The sequence below is a fragment of the Anabrus simplex genome, chromosome 1 (assembly GCF_040414725.1).
Source record: "Anabrus simplex isolate iqAnaSimp1 chromosome 1, ASM4041472v1, whole genome shotgun sequence".
NCBI classification, from domain to species: domain Eukaryota; kingdom Metazoa; phylum Arthropoda; class Insecta; order Orthoptera; family Tettigoniidae; genus Anabrus; species Anabrus simplex.
In genome coordinates this window covers 1,523,434,134-1,523,458,807 of record NC_090265.1, presented here as the reverse complement: position 1 = coordinate 1,523,458,807, position 24,674 = coordinate 1,523,434,134, and the positions used below count along the sequence as shown (strand labels likewise).

General features: G+C 38.9%; 1 protein-coding gene across 12 annotated transcripts in view; it reads left to right on the top strand.

Annotated features, from left to right (window-relative positions):
* Positions 1-24,674, top strand: part of polybromo (protein) — a 618,289-nt gene that overhangs the window by 205,638 nt on the left and 387,977 nt on the right. For all 12 annotated transcript variants that reach the window (XR_010858640.2, XM_067138036.2, XM_067138039.2 and 9 more), the window contains one exon: positions 11,294-11,406. Coding sequence is in view for 11 of the 12 variants with exons in the window: in XM_067138036.2 (XP_066994137.2) it covers positions 11,294-11,406 (113 nt within the window). In the remaining variant the exon portion in view is untranslated. The remainder of the gene's footprint in view (positions 1-11,293; positions 11,407-24,674) is intronic.

Below are 24,674 nucleotides of genomic sequence, written 5' to 3'. Positions count from 1 at the left end.
TCACGTAATATCGGATTTAGGAAAATAACAAACAAGTAAGCCGTAGTGTGGATATCATCTGCGGAAACGTAAGTTTTGAACAAACTGATTGTCGTTTCATGCCGATTTTAATGTATATGTTTTTTTTCCAACTTTTATACAAAAATCGGATATAACGACAATCTGTTATAGCGAGTAAATTTTTCGCTGTTATGAATTCTCACTATAACAAACTTCTACTGTATATGAAAGCATTTTGTGGCAATGCCTTATTCTACCATAATCTATATTTTCTATCTTTTTATCAGAAAATAAGGCATTGTGAATTAGATCTATTGGTTATTTTAAATTCATAATCATTTTTCATCATCATTCATTTCAAATTCTAGTCAATGGATACATTTTAAAATTTTAATTATGTCATTTTGCTCCACCTTATACCGATAGAGGCCAATGACCTAGATGTTAGGCCCCTTTAAACAAGCATCATCATCATCATCATCATCGAAACAACAGATGCCAAGGATAGATTTATCTGCTTAAGGCTGAATGTCACCGTCCGATGGATCAATCTCCATCAACAGAGTTAATTGTGGAACAGTAGAAAATCAAACGGGCAGAAAAGTTTAAGTACTTAGGCAAGTGTATAGTACCTAACAACTCTGAGAAAGAAGCATTCCCATTTAGGATCGACAAGAGAGAAGTGGCATACGAGCTAACTAGAAATATCTACAAAAGATCAGTGTCCATCAACGCCAAGATTAGGCATTATATTCAATCATTCATACATAGACCCTGTATGCAGCAGAATACCTTGCATTGAATCGGAAGTGTTTGATTGTAAAGTTAAGCCAAAAAAAAAAAAAAAAAAAGAACCCTGAGAAAGATCTTAATCGGAGAAGATGGTGAGTACAGGAGACAGCATAACAACAAATTGTACCTGCTTAACTAAAGGGTACCGTTCGGAAAAGGAGGATAATTGAAGTTAATTAAAAATCTATTTCTTGCAAAGGAGGACTAATTTTTATGGTCACAAAACATGTATGATCTGGCAGAGATTGACCAACTGGATCTTCTCGTACTTTGTAGAGTAGAAAACCAAAGGACCCTGGTTCACTGAAATTGGAAAAGATCTTCGAGAAATAGGGATCACACATGAAGACATCCAGGAACACGTTCCTCTCCAGCAGAAATTTTTATCATACCAGCGATTCCAAGAAAAGCCAAAGTTGAAAACAGACAAGAAGTGGACTGAAGGAGGCTCACAGAATGTGAATGCAGGAATACTGGGGAAGAATTGAAGAGCAAGGATGCAAATAGTTGAAATAACATGGTCCGCTTAGTAGTTGTAGTAATACCAGTACCCGTACCCTTTCTACTTATAAATACAACACACTGAGCAAATGCCAGCCAAGTTCTTCCAATACTGCAACAGTTAATGGAGATTTGCATTTATTGACTACAGGAGCGCCTAGCGGTGCCTTATGACACCTGTCTGTTTCTCGCAAAAAGCGGTGCCGAGCGACGCAGAATCAAAAATTCGGATTTAAGAGTAATTGTTAGGTACAAACATAAACACAAAAAGGATTCCATGGGAAAAAAATTCAGGCATTCAAAGGTTAATTCTGCTCATTGTTGCATATATTTCATTTGCGCACAGTACTTTAATGAGCTTGTTTTTTCTCCATAACTGACACACTACCGGTACCCCTTGCTTGTTCTACTTGTACTTTGGTTGCAATGTCTTTTACTATTCCCAAACTCTCTTATAACTCTAAACCAGCATTATCCATTCACAAGGTTTTTTCGACAGATCTCTATAATTTGAAGTAATACCGTATTTACTCGTGTATTAGAGCCCCCCCCGGCTTTTCGAGACGAAGAAATTGAAAAAATAAATCTTGCATATAAGACCCCCCCAATGTAATTTGTCAGAGAACAACAACAATTCCGCTTCAAAGCGGGTACAAGTCTTATTGCAGCTCTGATGACATCACACAAATTTGTGAAAAGTTTCGTCTGTACGACCTACGCAATGAAAACGCGTCGAATCCATGCGGTACATCTGTGTTTCATAGTTAAGAAATGTCCACCTCCGTAGCATAGGTCTACTGCAGCTCTGATGACGTCGCACAAATAGCTGGATAGGCCTAGCTTCGTGTTCGACCCGCGCATTGCAAGCTCGCATCAGTCATGCTATATGTCTGTGTTTTTATTTAATAATGTCTGCCAGCGTAATGGTTAGCACAATTAGTTGCTGTTCTCGGGGGTCTGACTTCGATTTCCGGTACCGTACTGCCAGAGATTTATGAATGGCAGGAAGGTTGATGTGCGGTAAAAGTGGTACATGTAACTCCCCTCCACTGGGGGTGTGTTTAAAAAGAGTTGTACCACCTCGGGATGAGGAAATGATTTTACTTTAGTTGAGAAATATTTGCGGTTGTTTCTGTTTATACAGCAGACAAGATCATTAACAAAGTGGTCGTTTAATATCTCTTAACTCGGGCCAATATAGGTGTATATTTGGAGGGAAGTGATAAAACGTGATAAAAGCTATCCAATTAAAACGATTGTTTTACTCGCCAACGTACCTAAGAAATAATAATTTTATGTCCCCACGTACTTTAAACGTTTTTTGGAGACACCAAACAGAACATACTAGGGTATGCGTTAATAAAAAAAAGGAGACAACAAACGTACGGAATTAAACATTATGATAATAAAACGCATTACCGCCACACCTGTAGATATCCATAAATGCGGTATATTTTCCTGTTATTTATTTTTATTCTTTGCATCGAGGAACTTTTGGCACTATCAGGGCGATAATATACTTAACCTAAACAGTGTGGTCTGTCTTATCTATGGACAACTGTTTACGTAAATTCTGATGTAATAAATGTAGAGAACAAGCATGAAATGTACTTACAAATAGGGTCTGTGTTTCAACAGGTGCAGTTATCAAAAAATTGTTTCCAGTTACTATGTGTTACATTCGGGAAGTACAACTCGTAACATATGCTAGTTATCAGCTGATGGTTTGGCATGCCTTCTACAGCACAGCATGGAAGGAGTGGTTTCTGCTACATATACACCAACTGGAAATATCAGAGACCATCTCCAGAAACCATTTGGGAATAGATTCACACTGTTCAGACTCTATAGCCAGGAACGAAATTATTTTTTAAAGGTTCAAAAAGACGGGACCTCGTATGCTCTCGATTGCAGTGCATGGCTCAGAGAGAATGAAGCGTGGCTGACGCGACTGACGAGATGGTAGTGAAGATGATGTCACTTGATGAATTGCCGACGCCAGTAGCGGGGCAGGGAAGTTTGCGGCGCACGGCGATAATTCAAATGAAAGCAGTGATCAGGTTTACTGTGCTGAACTGACAGAGACAAATGACTGGCCATTAAGTTCTTTTGTATCAATATTTAATTATATTATAACACGATACCCTTATCCCTTTTTTTCTACGGGGTCGAGTATGAAGGTGAAACAAATCTTCGTAGCAAGTTTTTACGGCCGTATGCCCTTCCTGACATCAACCTCACCAGAGGAATTAATGAGATGTAACGAATGACGTGATATGAGCAACTATAACGGACTTTTATATGTACCGTAGGCCTAAAAGTTGTGTTCACCATTTATTGTCTTTTTACGTTTAGAAATACTGCCTTCAGACGAAAATAGCCAGTATAACTTAAATACATTCTAAGTTTGTTAAATAATAGTATAGAATGTTTACACGTACAATTTGTAGCTCTTTATAGCCTAGAAGTCATGTGTTTGTTGCATAAAATGTTGAGGTTATCACATATTGTACCCCCTTTACTATTTTTGGCTGTAAAAGTGGGGGGAAAGGGGGTCTAATACGCGAGTAAATACGGTATGTGCTAATTTTCTGGACATATCTTTGGAAACAGTTCCTGTAAAATGTTCATTAATGATGCTTCATTAATGTCAAATGTAGAAACAATTTCTCACACAGTTTTGTAGTGTTCACAGTAGCACTCCACTGCATTAAGCCACGTCCCCTATTGGATAAACACTAGCTGAGGAGGAGGGGGAGGAAGAGGAAGCAAATGTTGCCACTCTTAATGGAGCCTTCACAAATAATTCCTTAACGGTTGATATTAACTGGTCAACATCAGGAAAGTTCTGCTGTATTTCCTCAGCAATCCTATGCAATTTGTGAACAAGCCATATTAAATGGACTACTTTTGGGTAGAGTACTCAAATCCCCTTGTTACTTTCACCATGTATTGTGCGGCATTGGTTACTAACAGCTAGATTTGTTCTCGCTTAACTTCATCATCCCACAAAGGCTTCATGACATTGTAAAAAAATGTACTGCAATTGCAGAATGGTTAACAGCATCTAGATCCTCTGAATGAAGTAAAAATACATCACCTGAACAATCCACGAGAAGCGTGCCAATTACAACATTCGCAACATACCTCCCACAAACGTCCATACTTGTCAACAGATACCCAGATGCTATTGTTGCCTACACACTCTAATCTTCTGAAACACGTCTTCATAGCAGTAGGGCAAATGTTATTTTTGTGTTGTTGCCTCGTCCAGGATCGACTATGTTGTGTATGTAGTTATGAATTTTCGGAAGTGCTCGTTCACTTTACTAAGTGGAATATTGGCAGATATCCACATTTTACACAGGTGCAAGAAATTGGAAATTTGGTATAAGATGGTTTTACTGTATCAAACAAAAGAGCCTGCCTGCTCTTTTATGCTTAGGTGTAGCACAGTGCTGTTGGACATTAAATATCCTTACTGCTGCTACCTTAACTTCACACGCTTTAACACTAGAACGGCGGAGAATCGAACATTCCTAGAACAGTGGTAACGGGTCATTTAGACCCATCATAAGAAATGCTTGGAAACGTTTAAAATAGAACACAATGAAATATGCATTTTCTTCTACTGGGTTTCCAGAACTTTATTTTACACATAAATACCCGACATTAGTGTATGGACCTTTTATATTACTGATGGACACATGAATATTCACACACAACTGCACCATGTTTCTGTTTCTCTAGGAGTTTTCACAAAATTAGTCAATTGAACACCTTTTCTTTGTTAGTCATCCATATTGCAACGATTATACATATTCAGTAATTCTTTAGGAAAACTGAAAACACGCTAAACACATTTTGCACACACAACTTTTCGTGCACATTTTCCGCACACTGCTTTGAGGCACTTGCTGCAGGCATCGCTAGACTTGTTGCCTTTACACAGACCAACTTGGCACTTCTTTCGCTTTTTAGATGGACATGGTCCTGCAACTTCCTCCTCTTGTTGTTGTTGTTGCCCTTGCTCGCCCCGCCTTGTTAGTTCACTTGCCAGCTGGAGGATGAACTTCTTCCGCTTTATCTTCATACCCGTTTCTTGCTTGTAAATGACTCAACCATTGATACTGTTAGGTCTAGGATATTGTAAAAGACATGCATTGGCCACCTCCTGCATGCAGCCTTGGTGGTATATTTACGGGACATTTGGTCGACCACATCTACCCTGTGTTTTGTGCCGTTGTAGAATGTTACAGTTTATAGCTTCTTCTTTCGCTCTGTACTGATTGTTACTTGAGTGTGTTGTGTGCTGAGAAGAAGGACGTTCTTGTTCTTCTTTCCTTGGTACACTGTCAAGGTGCATTGTGGGTTCCCAGACTGTCACAAGATGGTTGTATAGTACAATTCACACTTGGACTTCTTCACCTCAGTAGGGATTTCCTGACGGATGGGGTTGATTGTTCCCACCAACAAAGTCTTTTTCTCTAGGAGTTTCTTAGCAAGTTGGAGTGATGTGAAGAAGCTGTCTGTTGTCACGTTTCGCCCTTGGTTTAGAAACAGCTCCATGAGGCGAAGCACTATATACTCTCCCAGAGGCTGCTTATCAGGACGCGCATCAACTTTACCAAGGTATGGAAAGGCATTGCAGATGTATTTTGAGTTCACATCTGCAGCACTCCAGAATTTGAGTCCATACTTGTTGGGCTTGTTTGTCATAAATTGGGTAAATCTGCACCTGGTTTTGCTGGGAAGTAACTGTTCATCGACTGTAATATTTTCACTTGGGCTGTAACAGCGAAGGCAATTTTCTACGAATTTTTCCCAGATTTCAGAGAAAGAGCGAACCTGTTAGTTGGCAGATGCTCAGCTCGGGTTGATTTCTCGTCGAAGCGGAGGAATCTGAGAAGCTCCCGAAATCTATCTCTTGACATTGTGTCCTTCATGAATTGCTGTCCACAAGAACGCGACCTTAGTTCATCCACAGACACACCTTTCAAACACAGGACACCGCGGGTATACATGATGGCAATCATAGCCTCCAACTCTTCGAGCGACACGGTCCAGTCCGTGTTCTGAAGTTCTTTCTGAGCGTTTGATTCGGTGTGTCGTTTCATTAGACGGAGCATCGATTCATCAAAGAGGAGACGAAAGGCACTAATAACAGAGTTGTCAACTCGATGGTAAGAATATGTTGTGGGACCTCCCCGCTCCCTCAGGATGTTCACTGAAGCCCGCCTTCCAGATGAAGAGTTTGAATCCAAGACCTCCCACTCTGTTCCGTCTCGGGCGACCATCTTCACTGATGAAACACCTAATTGAGACTAAGACATTTGGGACGAGTTCGGAGGCAGATTAGCACTTTCGACCTCTCCCGTGTATAATTCATCCCCTGTCTCGTTATGATCTTCGTCCTTGCTTGTCTCGCTTGTCTTAAGCAAAAAATCACCATCTGAATCGGATAGTTCTCTTTCAGACTCAACGTCTGAATTTTCTAGCATACGAGACATCTCGTCAGCACAACATGTCTATAAGAAGAACACTTTATAAATGACGAGATGAATACAATAATCCCGCTAACTGGAACACTCATCTGACAGTAAGAGCTCAACGATACTAATAATGGACGGGTACACACTGTTGCCTGACAATGCAAACTGCTGTAATAAGGAATATTGTACAAGTGTCAAAATGATCTCTCCTGCTGTCCAGGGTGTGGCGTATCAGAAATCAATGAAAATATAAATATTTTGCTGGGTGCGATACAGCACCGTGAACGGGACGAAAAACGATGAAAAGTCAAAATATTTGAAGGGAAATGATACAAGAGTGCACACGTTATTAAAGAAAAATTGAAAGTGGGTGTCATATTGACCCCTTCCGCTGTTCTAGTGTTAAAGAAAAAAAAAAAAAAAAACAGAATTGTTCCATCGGTACTGAAGATTTTTTCACCAAACTCTTTCTCACAATTTCTTAATTTTACACCTTCAGTGCACTTCACTTTAGGCTTGATGGGGCTCACTGCAGTACTAAGAGTTTGACTAGTGTGTTGAAATTTGTTGATGGTGAAAGGGGAAGGGGCTGCGACTGGACCCATTAATAATGAACTGGGAGAGAAATAACATGGAATTTCCTTGTTTGCTTATTCCTGCTGGCCTAAATATATCTACTGGAGTGATATTCTACTCATTGAGATGTCCATACAACAGCACCTTTTAAAATCAAGTTTATTCCAGGAAAAGAAAGAAAAATATAGCTACTACAGTATTTGGAAATCCGGGGTTTGATACACAATGCAGGTAACTTGTACCTTGTTAATACTGTATCTGAGGCTAGCCTAAAATTCAGTCAGTTTTGAGGTCCAATGACATTCTGTTGACATCCTTGCAATACTTGGAGCAGTTATGGAGCAGTGATTTGTGCAAGAAGTCTTGAGAAAGAAATGTACATTTTTCCACTCCTTAGTGATATTTTATAATTATCTGGAGGGATATTTGAAATTTACTAACTGTCATTTGCCTGCCTTTTTTATGTCCATTTATTTCATAATCATCATTTGCAAGGTATAGTCCAGATTATTTAAACTATAAGCTCCATTACTTTCACTATTAAACTCATCATTACTTTCACCCCTACAACCAGAATATGATTCATCAATGCTCAAAAAGGGTACACTGTGTTCCCGAAAACCCTTCTAATACCATATTCTGGGCTCACAAAACATTACAGGGATTGCAGTATGATATGATATATTTCTGATTGCTTTACAACTTCAATCAAAATTTTTACCCTCTTCTTTTATATCTTTCTTATTGTGGTGAGAGAATGTGTTGTGTGATAGTTCCTACTGAAGTTTATGTCAATGTAAGTACTCTTGCATTAAATCATACCTGTGAGGAATTGACATTTGTTCCTCTCGGACTTGGTAGAAGATTCTTTAAGCACTTTGTTGGATCATTTGATTGATTAATTTCTGTGCGTTACATTTGATCTCCCCCTCCACATCACTAGGTAGTCCAGTTTGGCCAAGTTTTTAACTTCAGTCACCTTTTCCATTTTTGCACTGAGTTTTATAATCCCAATTATATTTAACTCATGATCTGCTTGCTCAGTTAATTTTGAAGGAAGACCTTTACCTTGACCCACTTGTTTTGTATTTTGAGGTTATGTAGCGAGGATTGTCCTTTCACAATGTTAGGGGTAGATTTTTCGTACAAAAAGCTTTTCAAACAGGAGCAGAACTCTGTTTATCCCTGTTGACTTCTGATAAAACACTAAATTTATTTCCTAGTGGAATTGAGAACTCGGGTTCTGTAGCATTATAAAGGCCTTCTTTAGTCTTACCTTACATCACAATAGTTTGTCATAGTTTGTTTTCACACACATTGGGTAATATCTTGTTTTAGTTGTTCTTTTAGTTCGGTATTTTCGGTTTGAGCCCTTGCCCTTGCTAAATCGTCTCTTAGCAATTTCAGCCTTTATTTCGGTTATCAGCTGCAGAGATTAAACTATTTCACTGCAGTATTTAAAACTTCTGCCATACCACACTGGCATGCAATTACATCCATTATTATAAAACTACAAGCACATTCTTCTTAAAATTATGGTCACAATTTTAAAATACAACTAAACATATACTTGTTCACAATGCTAGCAATTTTAACCCCTTGAGCCGACCTCCAGCATTGTATAGACCTCTTTTTTCCTCACGCTGCTGACCTCCATGTGTGGTATAGACCCTGTAGGCCTAATTTTTTGTTCTAGCTTGTAAAGTTTTTGAGATTGAAGTGGTATATCTTTGAAGCTGAAGACCTCTGCCTTCCTTATATGTCTGAATCAGCTCAAATCAGTGTTTCATTTTCCTTTCTATTGAGTTTGAAATAGTGTGATCCCTTTCTGCTTGAGTGCATGTAGTATATACCACCATCTTTCCACTGAAATGCATGTTGTCATCTGGTGAGGATTCCTATAATTCTCTCTGTGCCTTGAAACCTCTTACGACTTGTAATTACTTGGCTCTCTGTTGCTGTGTGTGGCACGGAAGCATGGCATGACACAGTTTGAATGAAAGTGAAGAAATTAAGTTTGAATAAATCACATGATAACAAAATACACCAGATTGAACTGAATGAAGTGATAGGAGATACAGATCATAAGGAATGAGAGTGGATGAGGTGTGCGACCAAGTAATAGACAGTGACATACATGAAAGTATACACCCGCATTCTGATGAACTAATCATCCCATTAACCTGGGATTTGTGGTAAATGAATCTTTGAACGACTGTTTCTAGTTATTCTGCTCAAACTTTCCAAGGCAACGATTACCCTGGTTTTCATTGCATTTTGAAACAACCCATGCAAATACAAGAATGTCACTTTCATTCTGTATAAAAATGGAAGGTCTCTTTTCTATTAATAGACTATAAAATATGTATAAGCCAATGAAAATGAAGCACATTCTTATGAGTATCTACTGTAAACGCTTGAAAAGAGAGTTAAACTTGTTGTAGCAGTGAATTTCTAAAGACATCTCTGCATTTTCTTAGTGCTTGGACCTGAATCATCTCCATCCTCTGGGTAAAGCGGCACTCAAATGCTCTGCGTCACTGAGGGTTTTAAGTAGCAATTATGTACTATGAAACGGTGATTAAATGGGAGGAGAATATTTACACCACCTGTCCAGTCTCATGGTTAAATAAAGCAATCAAACAGATCTCAATTTTTTCTTTTGACCTAATGTATGTTACTTTAAAGTATTTTTTCCCCCCTTTGCTCCCTGTTAATCTTATACTATTCTTAATAGCCATGCATCTGTACTTATCATGTGAGGATTATTGTGCTCCAGTTGATAGATGTGAACTTGACCTCAGCGTTTCTCAGTTGTCATCTTTCAGTGTTTAGATTTATTAAAGGTATGTTCTTATATGTATTGTTTATGCATCAGTTCTAGGGTCTGACTTAGACAGTTAGAGTCTTATTGGTCGAAAAAAAATATTCACCATCAGAATGTTGGCCGGCACGGTAGAAGAGATGGTGGTACGCAATTTTTAAACTCTTAAGATTGCGTTTCAAAAGCCTGGACTCAATTCCAGACCTCTCCACAGTGTTCATATGGAGTGAAGGCACATGATACTGTTGATGGTGACTTGTCTGTCGGTTGAGCAGCCCCGTTTGTGCTACTTGACAGGAGTAGGCTATGTGCCGGCACTGGGTTTCATCCTTTTCCTTCCCACTATCATACATCACATCATTCATTTCATCTGATTAACACCTCTGATGAGATTGATGTCAGGAAGGGCATCTAACCATAAACATTCGCTAAGAAGAATCATCTCACTTCATACCCGACACTCCCACTGTCAGCAGCCCTGAAGATGGTTTTCCATGGTTTCCCATTTTCACACCAGGCAAATGAAGGGGCTGTACCTTAATTAAGGGCACAGCCGCTTCCTTCCACTTCCTGGGCCTTTCCTATCCCATTCTCGCCAAAGACCTATCTGTGTCGGTGCGACGTAAAACAAATAACAAACAAAAAACACCCGACACTGCAGAGCAATAGGACAAGGGTTGAACATATACGCATGTAAGCTAGAACTTGACACCAAAATATTTCTGATTATAGAATCAGTGATAATGCTGGACATAATGATAACCCTGTCTCTTAACATGATGTAAAATATCAACACTTATTTAGTGTAGAGTCAAGATGTAGATTTTTAAAATGTAAACTGTAAAGCAAAGGAGCATTATAAGTTCTTGTCATATGAAAGGGCTGAGCAGACATGTGCAGGAATCAGTCTCGTGTAATTAAGTTTACTTCTCTGAATTATTTATTTATGAGTTATTCCTACAGAGAAAAGTTTCTATTTTCCATACTACCTCCTCATCTTCCCTAACTACCCTGATTATTTATGATTTATGGAATAATTTGAAACTATATTCTTAAGTATTGGTTAGCTGAGTTACAGAAATTCAGATATGTTATTTCTAATCCTTAGGCCATTTTCTCAGTGAACCTTTCTGGAAGCTTCCATCAAAAAGATATTATCCAGATTACTACAAAGAAATAAAAAACCCTGTGTCATTATCACAGATTCGGAACAAACTTAAGGTAAGTTAAGCCTAACTGTTTTAAATACTAGTTTCACTTTACATGATCTGCATATACTGTATTTACTCGCCTATGACACCCCCTCACCTATAACCCGCACATTGTGCTAATTTTAGACTATTCTCGGAGGAAAAGATATATACATACATACATACATACATACATACATACTGTACATTATCATTAAAGACTGTTATGCCTTTCAGCGTTCAGTCTGCAAGCCTCTGTGAATTACTAAACATCGCCACAATCCTCTATTTGCAACCACTTCTGTGGCCTCATTTTGTTCTATACCTCTTATCTTTAAATCATTAGAAACCGAGTCTAACCATTGTTGTCTTGGTCTCCCTCTACTCCTCTTACCCGCCTTAACAGAGTCCATTATTGTCCTAGGTAACCTATCCTCGTTCATTCGCCTCACATGACCCCACCACTGAAGCTGGTTTATGCATACAGCTTCATCCATCGAGTTCATTCCTAAATGAGCCTTTATCTCCTCATTCAGAGTACCCTCCTGCCATTGTTCCCACCTGTTTGTACTAGCAATCATTCTTGCTACTTTCATGTCTGTTACTTCTAATTTATGAATAAGATATCCTGACTTTACAAAGGTGAAAACCGTGAATACGGAATGATTCTAATATCTTGTAATAATAATAAGATATCCTGAGTGTACCCAGCTTTCGCTCCCGTAAAGCAAAGTTGGTCTGCAAACAGACCGATGTAAAGATAGTTTCGTCTGGGAGATGACTTCCTTCTTACAGAATACTGCTGATCGCAACTGCGAGCTCACTGCATTAGCTTTACTACACCTTGATTCAATCTCACTTACTATATTACCATCCTGGGAGAACACACAACCTAAATACTTGAAATTATCGACCTGTTCTAGCTTTGTATCACCAATCTGACATTCAATTCTGTTGAATTCCTTACCTACTGACATCAGTTTAGCCTTCGAGAGGCTAATTTTCATACCATACTCATTGCACTTATTTTCAAGTTCCAAGATATTAGACTGCAGGCTTTCGGCACAGTCTGCCATGAAGACCAAGTTGTCAGCAGAGGCCAGACTGCTTACTACATTTCCACCTAACTGAATCCCTCCCTGCCATTTTATACCTTTTAGCAGATGATCCATGTAAACTGCAAACTGCAAAAGTGAAAGATTACAGCCTTGTATAACCCCTGTAAGTACCCTGTCATCATTTCTCACTGAAGCCCATGTCAACATAAATGCCTTTGATTGATTTTAATAATCTACCCTTAATTCCATAGTCCCCCAGTATGGCGAACATCTTTTGCTTTGGTACCCTGTCATATGCTTTCTCTAGATCTACGAAACATAAACACAACTGCCTATTCCTCTCATAGCATTTTTCAGTTACCTGGCGCATACTGAAAATCTGATCCTGACAGCCCCTCTGTGGTCTGAAACCACACTGGTTTTCATCCAACTTCCTCTCAACTACTGAGAGCACCCTCCCTTCCAAGATGCCAGTGAATACTTTGCCTGGTATACTAATCAATGGGATACCTTGATAGTTGTTGCAATCCTTCCTGTTCCCTTACTTATAGATAGGTGCAATTACTGCTTTTGTCCAATCTGAAGGTACCTTACCAATACTGCATGCTAGTCTTACTACTCTATGAAGCCATTTCATCCCTGTCTTCTGAGCTTGGCTGTTTGCAACACCACCAGGAAGATTTCCTTTTACGTTGAGAAGATGTTTAAAATATTGCCTCCACATCTCCATTGATTCCCTGGGATCTATTATGTGTTCACCTGAATTACTCAAAACACTGTTCATTTCCTTTTTCCCTCTTTTCCTAGGATTCTTTATTACTGCCCAGAAAGGTTTCCCTGCTGCTTGACCTAGCCTTTCCAGGTTATTACCAAAATCTTCCCATGACTTCTTTTTTGGATTCAACAATATTATTTATTTTGCTCTGTTTCTTTCATCTATGTAGAAATCCCTGTGTGCCTCGGCCCTTGTTTGGAGCCATTTCTGATTAGCCTTCTTTTTATGTTTACAAGCTGCTCTCACTTCATCATTCCACCATCATTTTGCCTTTCCCTATCTTTACACACAGTTGTTCCCAGGCATTCCCTTGCTGTTTCTACTACAGCATCGTTGTATGCCACCCATTCTTTTTCTATATCCTGAACCTGCTTACTGTCTACTGTTCGAAACTTCTCACTAATCATATCCATGTACTTCTGTCATTTAGAGTGCACCATTTTAAGTAACGATAAAACTCATGATTCAGCTCCACCTGTGCCTTGGCCATGGACAGACTCTCCCCTAACCATGCTTTTCCAGCTTCTGGGCTGCATGTAGTGTGTAATTAGGAAGCGTCCAGTACACAAGATAGGAGTGAAAAGAGCTTTCCTTCAAGTTGAATATGTTAGAATATGCTTCAGAAAATGGAGTGAGAGCAGTAAGTTGTAAATACGGCCATGTGTGATTCATTATTGCCATATCAGGTGAGACAAATTATTGGGAGCAAAGAAAACTTCTAAAACTTTCTGCAGCCCGAAGACAGGAAGATAATGAAAGTGTGGAGATAAAATTCCTGGAGTAGGTTAGAGAAGCTAGAGACAACAAACAGCAATGCTGCAAATCACAGAATGGTGTAGTTTAAAGCACTTGAAATTGCATGAAGTTTTGGTATTGCTGGGAAGGGTTTCAAACAAGGAGAGGTTGGTCAGACCACTTTGTGTGCAAAATGAACCAAGTTTGCAGAGAAGGAAATCACTGTGCCAGCGGCTTCCCTCAGATTTTACCACCAAAGTGATTGTATTTCACCGGTTTGTCGCAAGATTTCGGAAACAAGGATTGTTCTTTGACATGCTGTCATATGCCATATAATCAATATGGCAGCTTAATCAAGAATTCTATTAAAACTCCTGGAAATGAAAAATTACGATGCACTGTGATATTTGCAGAGACTGCTTATGTCTGGAAGCTTCTGGCGTATTTCATATTTGACGGGAAAATGCTACTAGGAGATGATTTTCCTAGGGGTATGCTTGTCCGAGTACAAGAGAAAGCTTGGATGGAAGACAAAATAATGTATGACTGGTTGAAAGCAGTGTGGGGAACGTCGACCAGGGGCCCTTCTGAACAAGAAGTCTATGCTGGTGTTAGACAACTTCTGTGGCCACGTAATGGATGCTGTGAAAAGGCAGATGAACATGACACGGACCGGTCCGGCCATCATCCCAGGCCTTACTTTAGTTTTACAGCCATTGGACATCTCCATAAAAAGCTATTCAAAGATCAAGCATGAGAGGGCAAAGTTAGTAAAATCAAGTGACCGTTGTTTCGTGTAATCTGCGAGTGTGTCGTAAGTGTGTGGAGACTAGTCATACTCGATATCATCCAAAAAAGGTTTTAAGAAAACAGGAATATCTTCGGCTCTGGATGAAACCACTGAGCAAGTGACTGTCTGGTTTGGATCACACAGCTATCAGCTTGCATTCAGGAGATAATGGGTTTGAACCTCACTGTTGGCAGCTCTGCAGATTGTTTTCCATGGTTTCCCATTTTCATGCCAGGCAAATGCTGGGCCTGTATCTTAATTAAGGCCACGGTCACTTCCTCCTCACTCCTACCCCTTTTCCCATTCCATCATCGCCATAAGATCTTTATGTGTTGGTGTAACGTAAAGTAAATTGTAAAAAAGGAAATATATATATATTTAAAAAAAAACGGATGGAATCAAAGACATTCTACTCTGGGAAGGGGAGAGGGAAAATGAAGATTCACACCGGGCTTGTGACTATGGAAGCAGTGAAGATAGTGACATTCACACTGATTGATCTGAAGTATACTTGCAGGAAAGGTAAAAAGAAGTTCATTTTGAATAGTTATATCAAAATATTTTACAAAAGTCGGTCAGTATTAGAACCAAACATTCATTATTTTAGGTAGTTGCCTCTTGATGATATTGCAATGCTGCGCAGACTTGAACTCAGCTCCTGTGTTGCTATGGTGCGGCACTTAGTCATGTGACCAGTCAGTTGTAGCAGTTCATGATTCAGCTTGATACATAACTGTTTAAATGTGCTAATATAACTTTTTGCATAAATATAGATTGAAATACCGTACCATAACTATTTTGTGTGTTGATTTGAAGATATTAGATGTTCCTTTTTCTGCTTTTAAACCATGCCAACCTAACCTATATTACTGTATGTGAAATTATACGTATTATAACCTCCCCAATTTTGAAGATGAATTTTATGAGAAAAAAGGGGTTGTTGTAGGCGAGTAAATAGGGTACTTTGATGTCCTGTTCCTTGTGCATTATAGAATTTAATACTAATAACAATGCTATATCATTAAAATTACTATTAATTTAATAATTACAGTGCACAAATTATTCTTGTTGAGTATCATACACATATCGCAGTCGATAAATATGAGGTTTTAAAATGAAAAGTCAAATTTCTTATAATACCGGATGTCCTGTGGCTAGGAATACAATATTGACAGTTACCTAAAACTATTAGCTAGTTTGCTTGCTTGATTTTACTTATTTTCAAAAATGAAGTACAGTGCTATGTTTACTCCCCTACTAGAACTTTTTTTCTAGTTTTCTGTACAGAAGAAATGGAGGAAGGTTTTCATATCTCAAAATTTGATTTGTATTAAATCCCTCCAACAATTGAAAACATTCATTTGATTTTATTGGAAGACAGTAAAATTATCACAGTTAAGAATACAATCGCTGTTTCATGTATGTGTCAAGCGATAGAGATACCAGCCGTTCAGTTATTTGATGTTCAGTGTTAGCACTAGTAGTGTCGCAAATTGTGTAAAAACAAATGGAAGTTGATTATAAGCTGAAAATCTGTTGCACTTACCTGTTGTTTATTTTCATTCATCAGTATTGCTCTTGACATCAATCACAATATGAAGATAAAGTTGGAATTCAAGAGGACAAACTGGGGCAAATATTCATTTATAGGAAGGGGAGTTAGGGATTGGAATAACTTACCAAGGGAGACGTTCAGTAAATTTCCAATTTCTTTGAAATCATTTAGGAAAAGGCTAGGAAAGCAACAGATAGGGAATCTGCCACCTGGGCGACTGCCCTAAATGCAGATCAGTATTGATTGATTGATGATTGATTCCTTCTGAAGTATCACTTGCAGAATAATTTGTTTTGCGTTGTGCATCATCTTGTGATGCATCTAATGTTTAAACCTATTAAAAACTATTTAAAATAGTATATGCTTGATTCCACCTTGTTATGTCAGTACACTTTTATCATTGAAAACCACATATTCATCAAACAGTTTTGGGAACATAATGCATTCCCTTCATCAGTGATTATTAAAGTCCAACTTATTTACAAATACCAAAGAACAAAAAATTATTTGTCAACACTCCATCTTCTTGCAACTGAGTGTGATCAACCTTGGCTCATTTCTGGGTATTTGAAGGTGCTCACATGCGCTAACCTCATTCAGTAGATGTATTAACATACGAACAAACTTTTGTGAGAAAACAGTCTGGCCCCTATACACCTCTGAAATGTAAACTGTAAAAGTAAGGTGGCGGGATATAAAATCAGTAACTTCAACACTCTTGTAACTTTGTTGTACAATCTCTATTACAAAATCGCACATTTCTTACTATCCAGTGCACACTGTTACAGTTGATGTTTTCTTTTCCTCTTCCCTCCTTTCATCTGTGTATGGTTTTCAGTTGCCATCCAGTCTACATAAACATGTCTTGAAGTAATTTTTTTGTGGCTTGATCATTGAGACAAGTGATTGAAGAACGTATGGTAGGCCCCAAGATTTTTTTAGGAGGTGGTGTTGGGGGGAGGGGGGTGGTGTTCATTTGGTGTATTTCATTTTTACAGCATTGTTGAGATGGATGCAAAAGCTGTCTAGTAATGATGTAATTTCATCTGGAACAAGATATTTCAGTTGGCATGCACCACCAGCGTATTATTACCCAGAACTACACTAGTATTCGGCCACAAATGCACCGGCTGTTACAACTTTTAAGCCGGTGGGACAAGAACAAGGAAAATCAAAGACCGAAATACCAACAACATAAACAAGAAACAAGCAATAGGCCCGGTACTTACCAATTAATAGGCACCATCAAACCCAGAGGACATGAATAAGGTTTTAACTGTTTCAGCGTTGAATTGCTTAAGATAATGAAAGAAAACTAAACTTTAAATAAAATGAATAATTTTAATTCAGGAAAAGAAATGAGTGAACCATAAATAATCGAAATGATCACCGTCCTTTAAAATGCACTCAAATGATTTATGTGTAAATAGTAAATTAATAGATTAAACTAAATCAATGACTTAAGGACACAGGCCCGTTTTACTTGACTAACCTGAAAAGAAAGAATCTGGTAACCTTGAGAATAACAATTAATAAACGACGTTTCTGTGAGATTTACTTTAGTGAGCCTTCACAAGAGCATTACATTCTAGATCCACAATTAATTATCATAAAATACCCGGATGACTTTCAAGACAAGAAAAACCCACAGGGAAGGCAGTAAAATAAGTAAATTCAAGAGAGGGAAAGGGTTTGGCAAATGCTTCACAAGAGCAAGATATTTATAATCAGGAAGTAATTGCGCGATCAACCCGAGAAATCAGCAGGGCAATACCCACATAAAAAAAAACAATCACATCGCCATAGCAACGAAAACATACTTCACGAACAAGCTAAAATGACCAATCACAGAATAAGACCACAACAAAGGTCAATAACATGAGCGAAAATAAATGAAAATCAAAAACCACCCAAAATTCTAAATTTCCAGACTAAATAATATATAAGATGGTTTTAAAATATGAAATAAATTAAGGGAAACTAGAATTTTCATGCACCTGCGGAACCTCACGTAAGCTTTGAGCCACCATAGGCAAAAACCTTAGTTTTAATTTACATCATCGAGTAAAACTTCTTCCCAGATGAATAATGATAATTTGAAATTAACATATTTCCTTTTACTACCAAATATTATTACAATCAGTTTAACATACTTCTAGCCGGAAGATATTAAAATTACATCTTCACTTTTTTTTTTTAAATTTTATAAAAATATTTAAATACCCACTGTCGTGGAGAGAGTTAGTTCCAAAACACTTAAAAGCACACCGTTTTCTGTGAAGAAATTTTCCAGAAGAATTTTAGTTCATGATCACTGAAGTAAAATTTAAGTAGGCTGAAGAACTTAACATGTACAGATTCAATAGCCAGCGAAGAGTAAGTCAGATAATCACATACTCACAGATGCGTTCATATTCCAGGTCACAAAAAATAACAATTAGAAATCCATAGGATGAAGATTAAATAGAAACCACTAAAAATTTCATAGGGTTTAGAAACCCTTCAAATAAGATCACTATCCCAGGTCTACATTCCAAGCCAATGCTAGCTTTCCAGAAGATCACATAATGCGTCTGCACGCCATGGGTTACACTCGCCAGTCCCTTCACATCATGGCCGGTCATTGCTCGCTAACATACCTGCACAAGCTTTCTAAGGTTCCGTGCACTGATTGGTCGATTAGTTGTAGTAGGGGCGACCAGTGTAGATCACTAATGCAAGATCGCAGCACTTCGCAGAGACCGTAGGAAAGGCCAGTTTAATAAACAAATATATGTATGAAGTTTTAAAGCAGTTCACTTTTAGTCCACAGACAGAAATGCAATAAACATTGGATAGTAATTCCAAAATCATCTTGGAAAACAGGAGAAGCCACATACATTAATAAATTAAATGAAAAGGATTTCCACGGTGTGATAGCCAGTTCTAAATTGTTTTTGGGAAGGGGCTTAAACACGTTATTCCATAACACATTGATGCTTTTACGGCCCATACTTAAGACATGATATAGGCGTTTGGGCTTATGCCGTGTCAAGAAAATAAGGTGAAATTCTTTACGTTTCACAGAGAACTTTTGCTCTGCCTCATCAGAAGAAAATCTCGACTGTACATGAGAAAGGCTTCTCAAGGAATGAGGTTTGAATTTAGACGTAATAATAGAAGTGGAAGCGGTACGTTCATTTGTCACCAGATGGCTCACCAGACGCGGTACAGTGCTAGCATTTGAAGCGGAAGCTGACAGAATCATCAGAATCAGTTTGAGAGGGAGTCACATAACAGGAGTACACACATATGAAAGTATGACATAGATACAAGCCTGGAATGAAATAACTCTCGGGAGACTGAGTCCATTTCCTTACGAGTGTAATGCACTCTCTTGATCACAAGGGCCTTGCTAGCGCGTTGATATATTCTCCTGGCCTTCGGAGTATTTAATGTATGCTTCAGCTTCACACAGTTGGGAGTCCCGGCATTTCATCTCCTCCAAGTAGCTAAAAAACAGGCGGTCCCGTGCACGAACCCGGATACGAGAACCAATCAGCAGATTTAACTAGGGGTCTTAATTTTGCTGTCACTCCCTCTAAAATTTCCACTGAGGAGGCAGCCATCCACAAACTACCTACGGATGAGGCTGAGAAGTTAAGACAAAAATGTATGAGACTCATAAGGTCCGCTGTTGTACCCACGCCCAGTTTAACCATAGGCTAGAGGAGAGCTCTAAAGGAACTTGGAGATGATTCTGAACTGAGCATTCTCTCAGCTGATAAGGGTAATGCGACAGTGGTTATGGACACTGACGAGTATAAGAATAAGATACTGTCTATATTGTCAGAGCCTGTTTACAGACTAGATCACGTGACCCCACCACTAGTGTGTCCAGTGCCACTGTGAAGCTCTTAAGGCAATCTTCAAACAAATTGCTTCAGCCACACATAGGACATACTGAATCATATGTTAGGGACTCTTGGTATTTCGTCAACAAGTTGTCAACAATAACCCTTCAACCTAATGCACTTTTGGTGAATTTCGATGTGGAGTCCTTGTTCACTGAAGTGCTGATTGACTTTGTCATGTCTCTCGTTGAACATAGGATATTACTGAGGATATTACTGAGCTATTTTACCACTGCATGACTTCCAGCTATTTTTAGGAACAGCTGGACGGAGTGGCTATGGGAAGTCCACTTTCACCCGTAGTGGCTAATTTCTTTATGGAGCATTTTGAGGAGGAGGCTATTGCTTAAGTGCCCATTAAACCTGTGATTTGGTGGAGGTATGTTGATGATACATTTATGGTCGGGACAGAAGGTCTATTTCTAAACCACCTAAATCAGCAACATCCTTCAATTAAATTTACTATGGAGATGGAGTCGGATGGATGCCTTCCTTTCTTGGATGTTCTGGTAAGAAAGAATCTGGACAGCTCCTTAGGACATACCGTCTATCGTAAGCCTACCCACACAAATTGATATCTTCATGCGGATTCTCACCACCATCCAGCACAAAATACGGCATCCTTACAACACTCGCCAAAAGGGCGAGACAAATTTGTGAGCCATCAAATATCCAGGTGGAGATGGACACACTCAAAGTCATGTTCAAGGGTAATGGTTACAGCGATTTGCAAATTCATAGAGCCCTGCATCCCAGGGAAACGACCAAGCAAAGATCATAGAAGGAAGAGGTGAAGGGAACTGCCTACCTGCCTTACATTCACAACACCACAGATCGAATTGCCAAGATCCTCCGCAAACACAATATAAAAACCGTGTTTGGCACCATCACTAAAGTTGCTCACAGTCTGGGTAAAACCAAGGACAAATTGTCCCCACTTTACATCCTGGGGTATACGAAATTCCCTGTACTTGTGGCAAGGTATACATTGGCCAAACATGCCGGTCCATTGGTACTCGTATCAAGGAACATGAACAAAATATTAGTCTCTACCAGCCAGACAAATTAGCAATAGCTGAGCACGCTCTGTTGTCGGATCATGATGTTGTGTTCCAAGATGCTCGAGCTCTTAGCCACACTAGACACTACAGGTCCAAGATTATACGAGAAGCTGTGGAAATACGTAGAAATCCTAATAATTTTAACAGGGACACTGGCTATCAATTAAGTAATACATGGTTGCCAGCCATTAAGGATTTACATAGGTAGTTCCCTTCCCAGTCCCTTCACTATTATTATTTCGTTTTGGTATTTTCCAAATTTGTTTGTTCTTCATCACCAGATGTTTCATTCCAGGCGTGTACCTATGTCATACTTTCATATGTGGTTCGCCGGGCTGAGTGGCTCAGATGGTTGAGGCGCTGGTCTTATGGCCCCAACTTGGCAGGTTCGATCCTTTCTCAGTCAGGTAGTATTTGAAGGTACAGCCCCAGCATTTACCTGATGAGAAAATGGGAAACAACAGAAAACCATCTTCAGGGCTGCCTACAGTGGGTTTTCGAACCCACTATCTCCCGGATGTCGGCCTTGTGTCTAGATTTACTGGCACGTTAAAGAACTCCTGCGGGACAAAATTCTGGCACCTCGGCGTCTCAAAAAAACCGTAAAAAGGTAGTTAGCGGGACGTAAAGCAAATAACATTATTATGATTCTGGTGGTTCCGTTAGCTTCCGCTTCAAACGCTAGCACTGTACCGCGTCCGGTGAGCAATCTGGTGACAAATGAATGTTCCACTTCCACTTCCATTATAATGTTTAAATTCAAGCCTCATTGCTGGAGAAACCTTTCTCGTGTACAGTCAAGATTTTCTTCTGATGACACAGAGCAAAGTTCCTTGCGAAACATGAAGTATTTTGCCTTATTTTCTTGACACAGCATAAGCCCAAAAGCATTATATCATGTCTATAAGATATTTGAGTGGTGACCATCCCACAGTTGATCAGTTGTATATCATCAGATATGCCACCATTCATCATCTTTTAAAGTTGCCTTTAGCCAAAATAGCACAGATACCCCACACTTTACATGATTAATTATTGGTTTTGTGAAATAATCACAAAACATGAAATCACAGAATGTGGGTTTAATTTTTTTTTTTTTTACTAGTGGCTTTACGTCACACCAATACAGATAGGTCTTATGGTGATGATGGGATAGCAAAGGGCTAGGAGTTGGAAGGAAGCGGCCGTGGCCTTAATTAAGGTACAGCCCCAGCATTTCTCTGGTATGAAAATGGGATACAATGGAAAACCATCTTCAGGGATGCCGACAGTGGGATTCGAATCCACTATATCCCAGATGCAAACTCACAGCTGCGCACTCCTAACCGCACGGTCAACTCATTCGGTGGGTTTAATTTAGCATAAGTGAGTTAGGTATAAGGGTTTCTTCATTATGATAAAAGGAACGAAAACTTTTCACTGAAAGTAAAATAAATTTTAAGAATGAATGACTTTTAAATGTATAAACAGAACATTTTGTCCTGAAGTGGACTACTCTGAAAGAGGGTTAAGTAAAGTTTGCGAAAATAGAGACCATTTCAGTTTTTTTTAAATGAGCTTAAATCTTTATGTATTTAAGTGCTTCAGTCACACTGTGATCAGTGTGGTCATGGTCATTTTAAAAGCTTTCCTACTATTTCTAAAGAAAATACTTGTATTGAAGACACTGTCATACATTAACCAATGAAAGTAATCTCCATTCCTTTAAACAAAAAACAAACCATTTACATGATTGGAGAGTTGACTGCCTTCTAGAAGTGGTACAGTTGTCATGACCTGCTTGCAAATTAATAATCAGACCTACTTCCACTCCATGCTAATTGTATTATGCATGTTCTTGTACTACAGAAATTGTAATTGAATAGGTCATCACTTTGATTAACCAAATGATATTGTGTGTCATAAACACACCAGTGGTAGGTTTCATAATGTACACCCCAATGTTAGGTTTGATAAGACGAGGAAGTAATTATAATCCATAATGCCTTTGCTAGCGAGATGTAGTGTTTACAGTGCACTATGTCTTCTGGTATGGGCTATATCAAATTTGTTACTTTCATTGACCTGTCTCAGTCTCATCTTTGGCTTTGACAATATGAAAGTGACTGAGGTATGAGTGATGCTAGTAATACCATTCCTTATGCAGCCAGTCCCTGTTATGAATGGTGTGAAAATATTGCTCATATGGTCGGTTGGTGCATGGCGGTGGGGAAAGCAACGGGAAACTACCTCACTCCTCATTTCCCTAGTACACCTCTTCAGTGACGCCTAGGCTATTTATGACAGCTGTTGGCGGAGCCGCAGAGGATCAAACCAACCTTCGGGCTGAATACCCAACATAGCCAACATACAATGAAACTAAAACTATAAATATTGGTAGATGTCTCTAAAACAACATTCACCTTAATTGCTGATGATGACATTGCTATCCTATCCAACAACAGACAGGAGGCAATCCAGTCTGTAGAAAAACTGGATGAAAAAACAGCCAAAACAGGACTTCAAATTTCTTATGAAAAGACGAAGTATGTGGAAGGGACTAGATCAGGTTTCAACAGTCAACTGTGAATCACCAAATATGGAAATATCGCTCAAGTAGACAAATTTAAGTATCTAGGTGAAATTATTGAACCAGCAGGGTTAAATCAGCAAGCTAACAAAGAAAGAACTGCAAAACTTCAAAGAGCATACAAAATTACTTGGAACAGATACAATAAAAGAACCATAGCCATAATCAAATTCAGAGGAGAACTGTCCGAGAGCTTTGATATCAGAACAGGTGTTAGACGAGGGGATCTCTAGAGCCCTGCGCAGATATACAAAATACAGTAGAACCTCGATAATTCGAAATCGGTTAATTCAAAATCCCGCCTAATTCGAAGAAGCTCTCGTTCCCGGAAACATGAGATACAGTTTTGCATGTTATTTCAATTGTTTAATTCGAAATACGGATAATTCGTAATTCGAAGTACAATGTCAGCCCCATTACCGAAATTCAGACTTTTAATTCGAAACTGCCTTTACATTTTAAAACAATAGTATGTTACAGAGTAATTTCAACTCTAAATGTATCCGCTCCGCGTCATAATAGAACGCGCGTTCCGGAACGTGGAGGGGTAGCTTTCCGCACTTACACTCACTTCGGTGGGTCTACAGTGCGCTTCATGATTGCTAAGTTGAATGAAATCGGAATTATTTTGTGTTCAATCTTTTAAGGAACGCCGTAATATCACGCAACATGCAGTGTGCGGGAAAACAGAATCCGCGAACACTGGCGATGCCGACAGTTGACGAAAAAACGTGGCAAATATAATAAATTCGAAGACACCGAACAAAATTGACATTGCCGGTGAAACTGCATTGTTTTATTTTAATGCGAGCCCAAACGGTCTTATGGTTTTAAAGGAGAAATTGCCAGCCGGGAAATCGTAG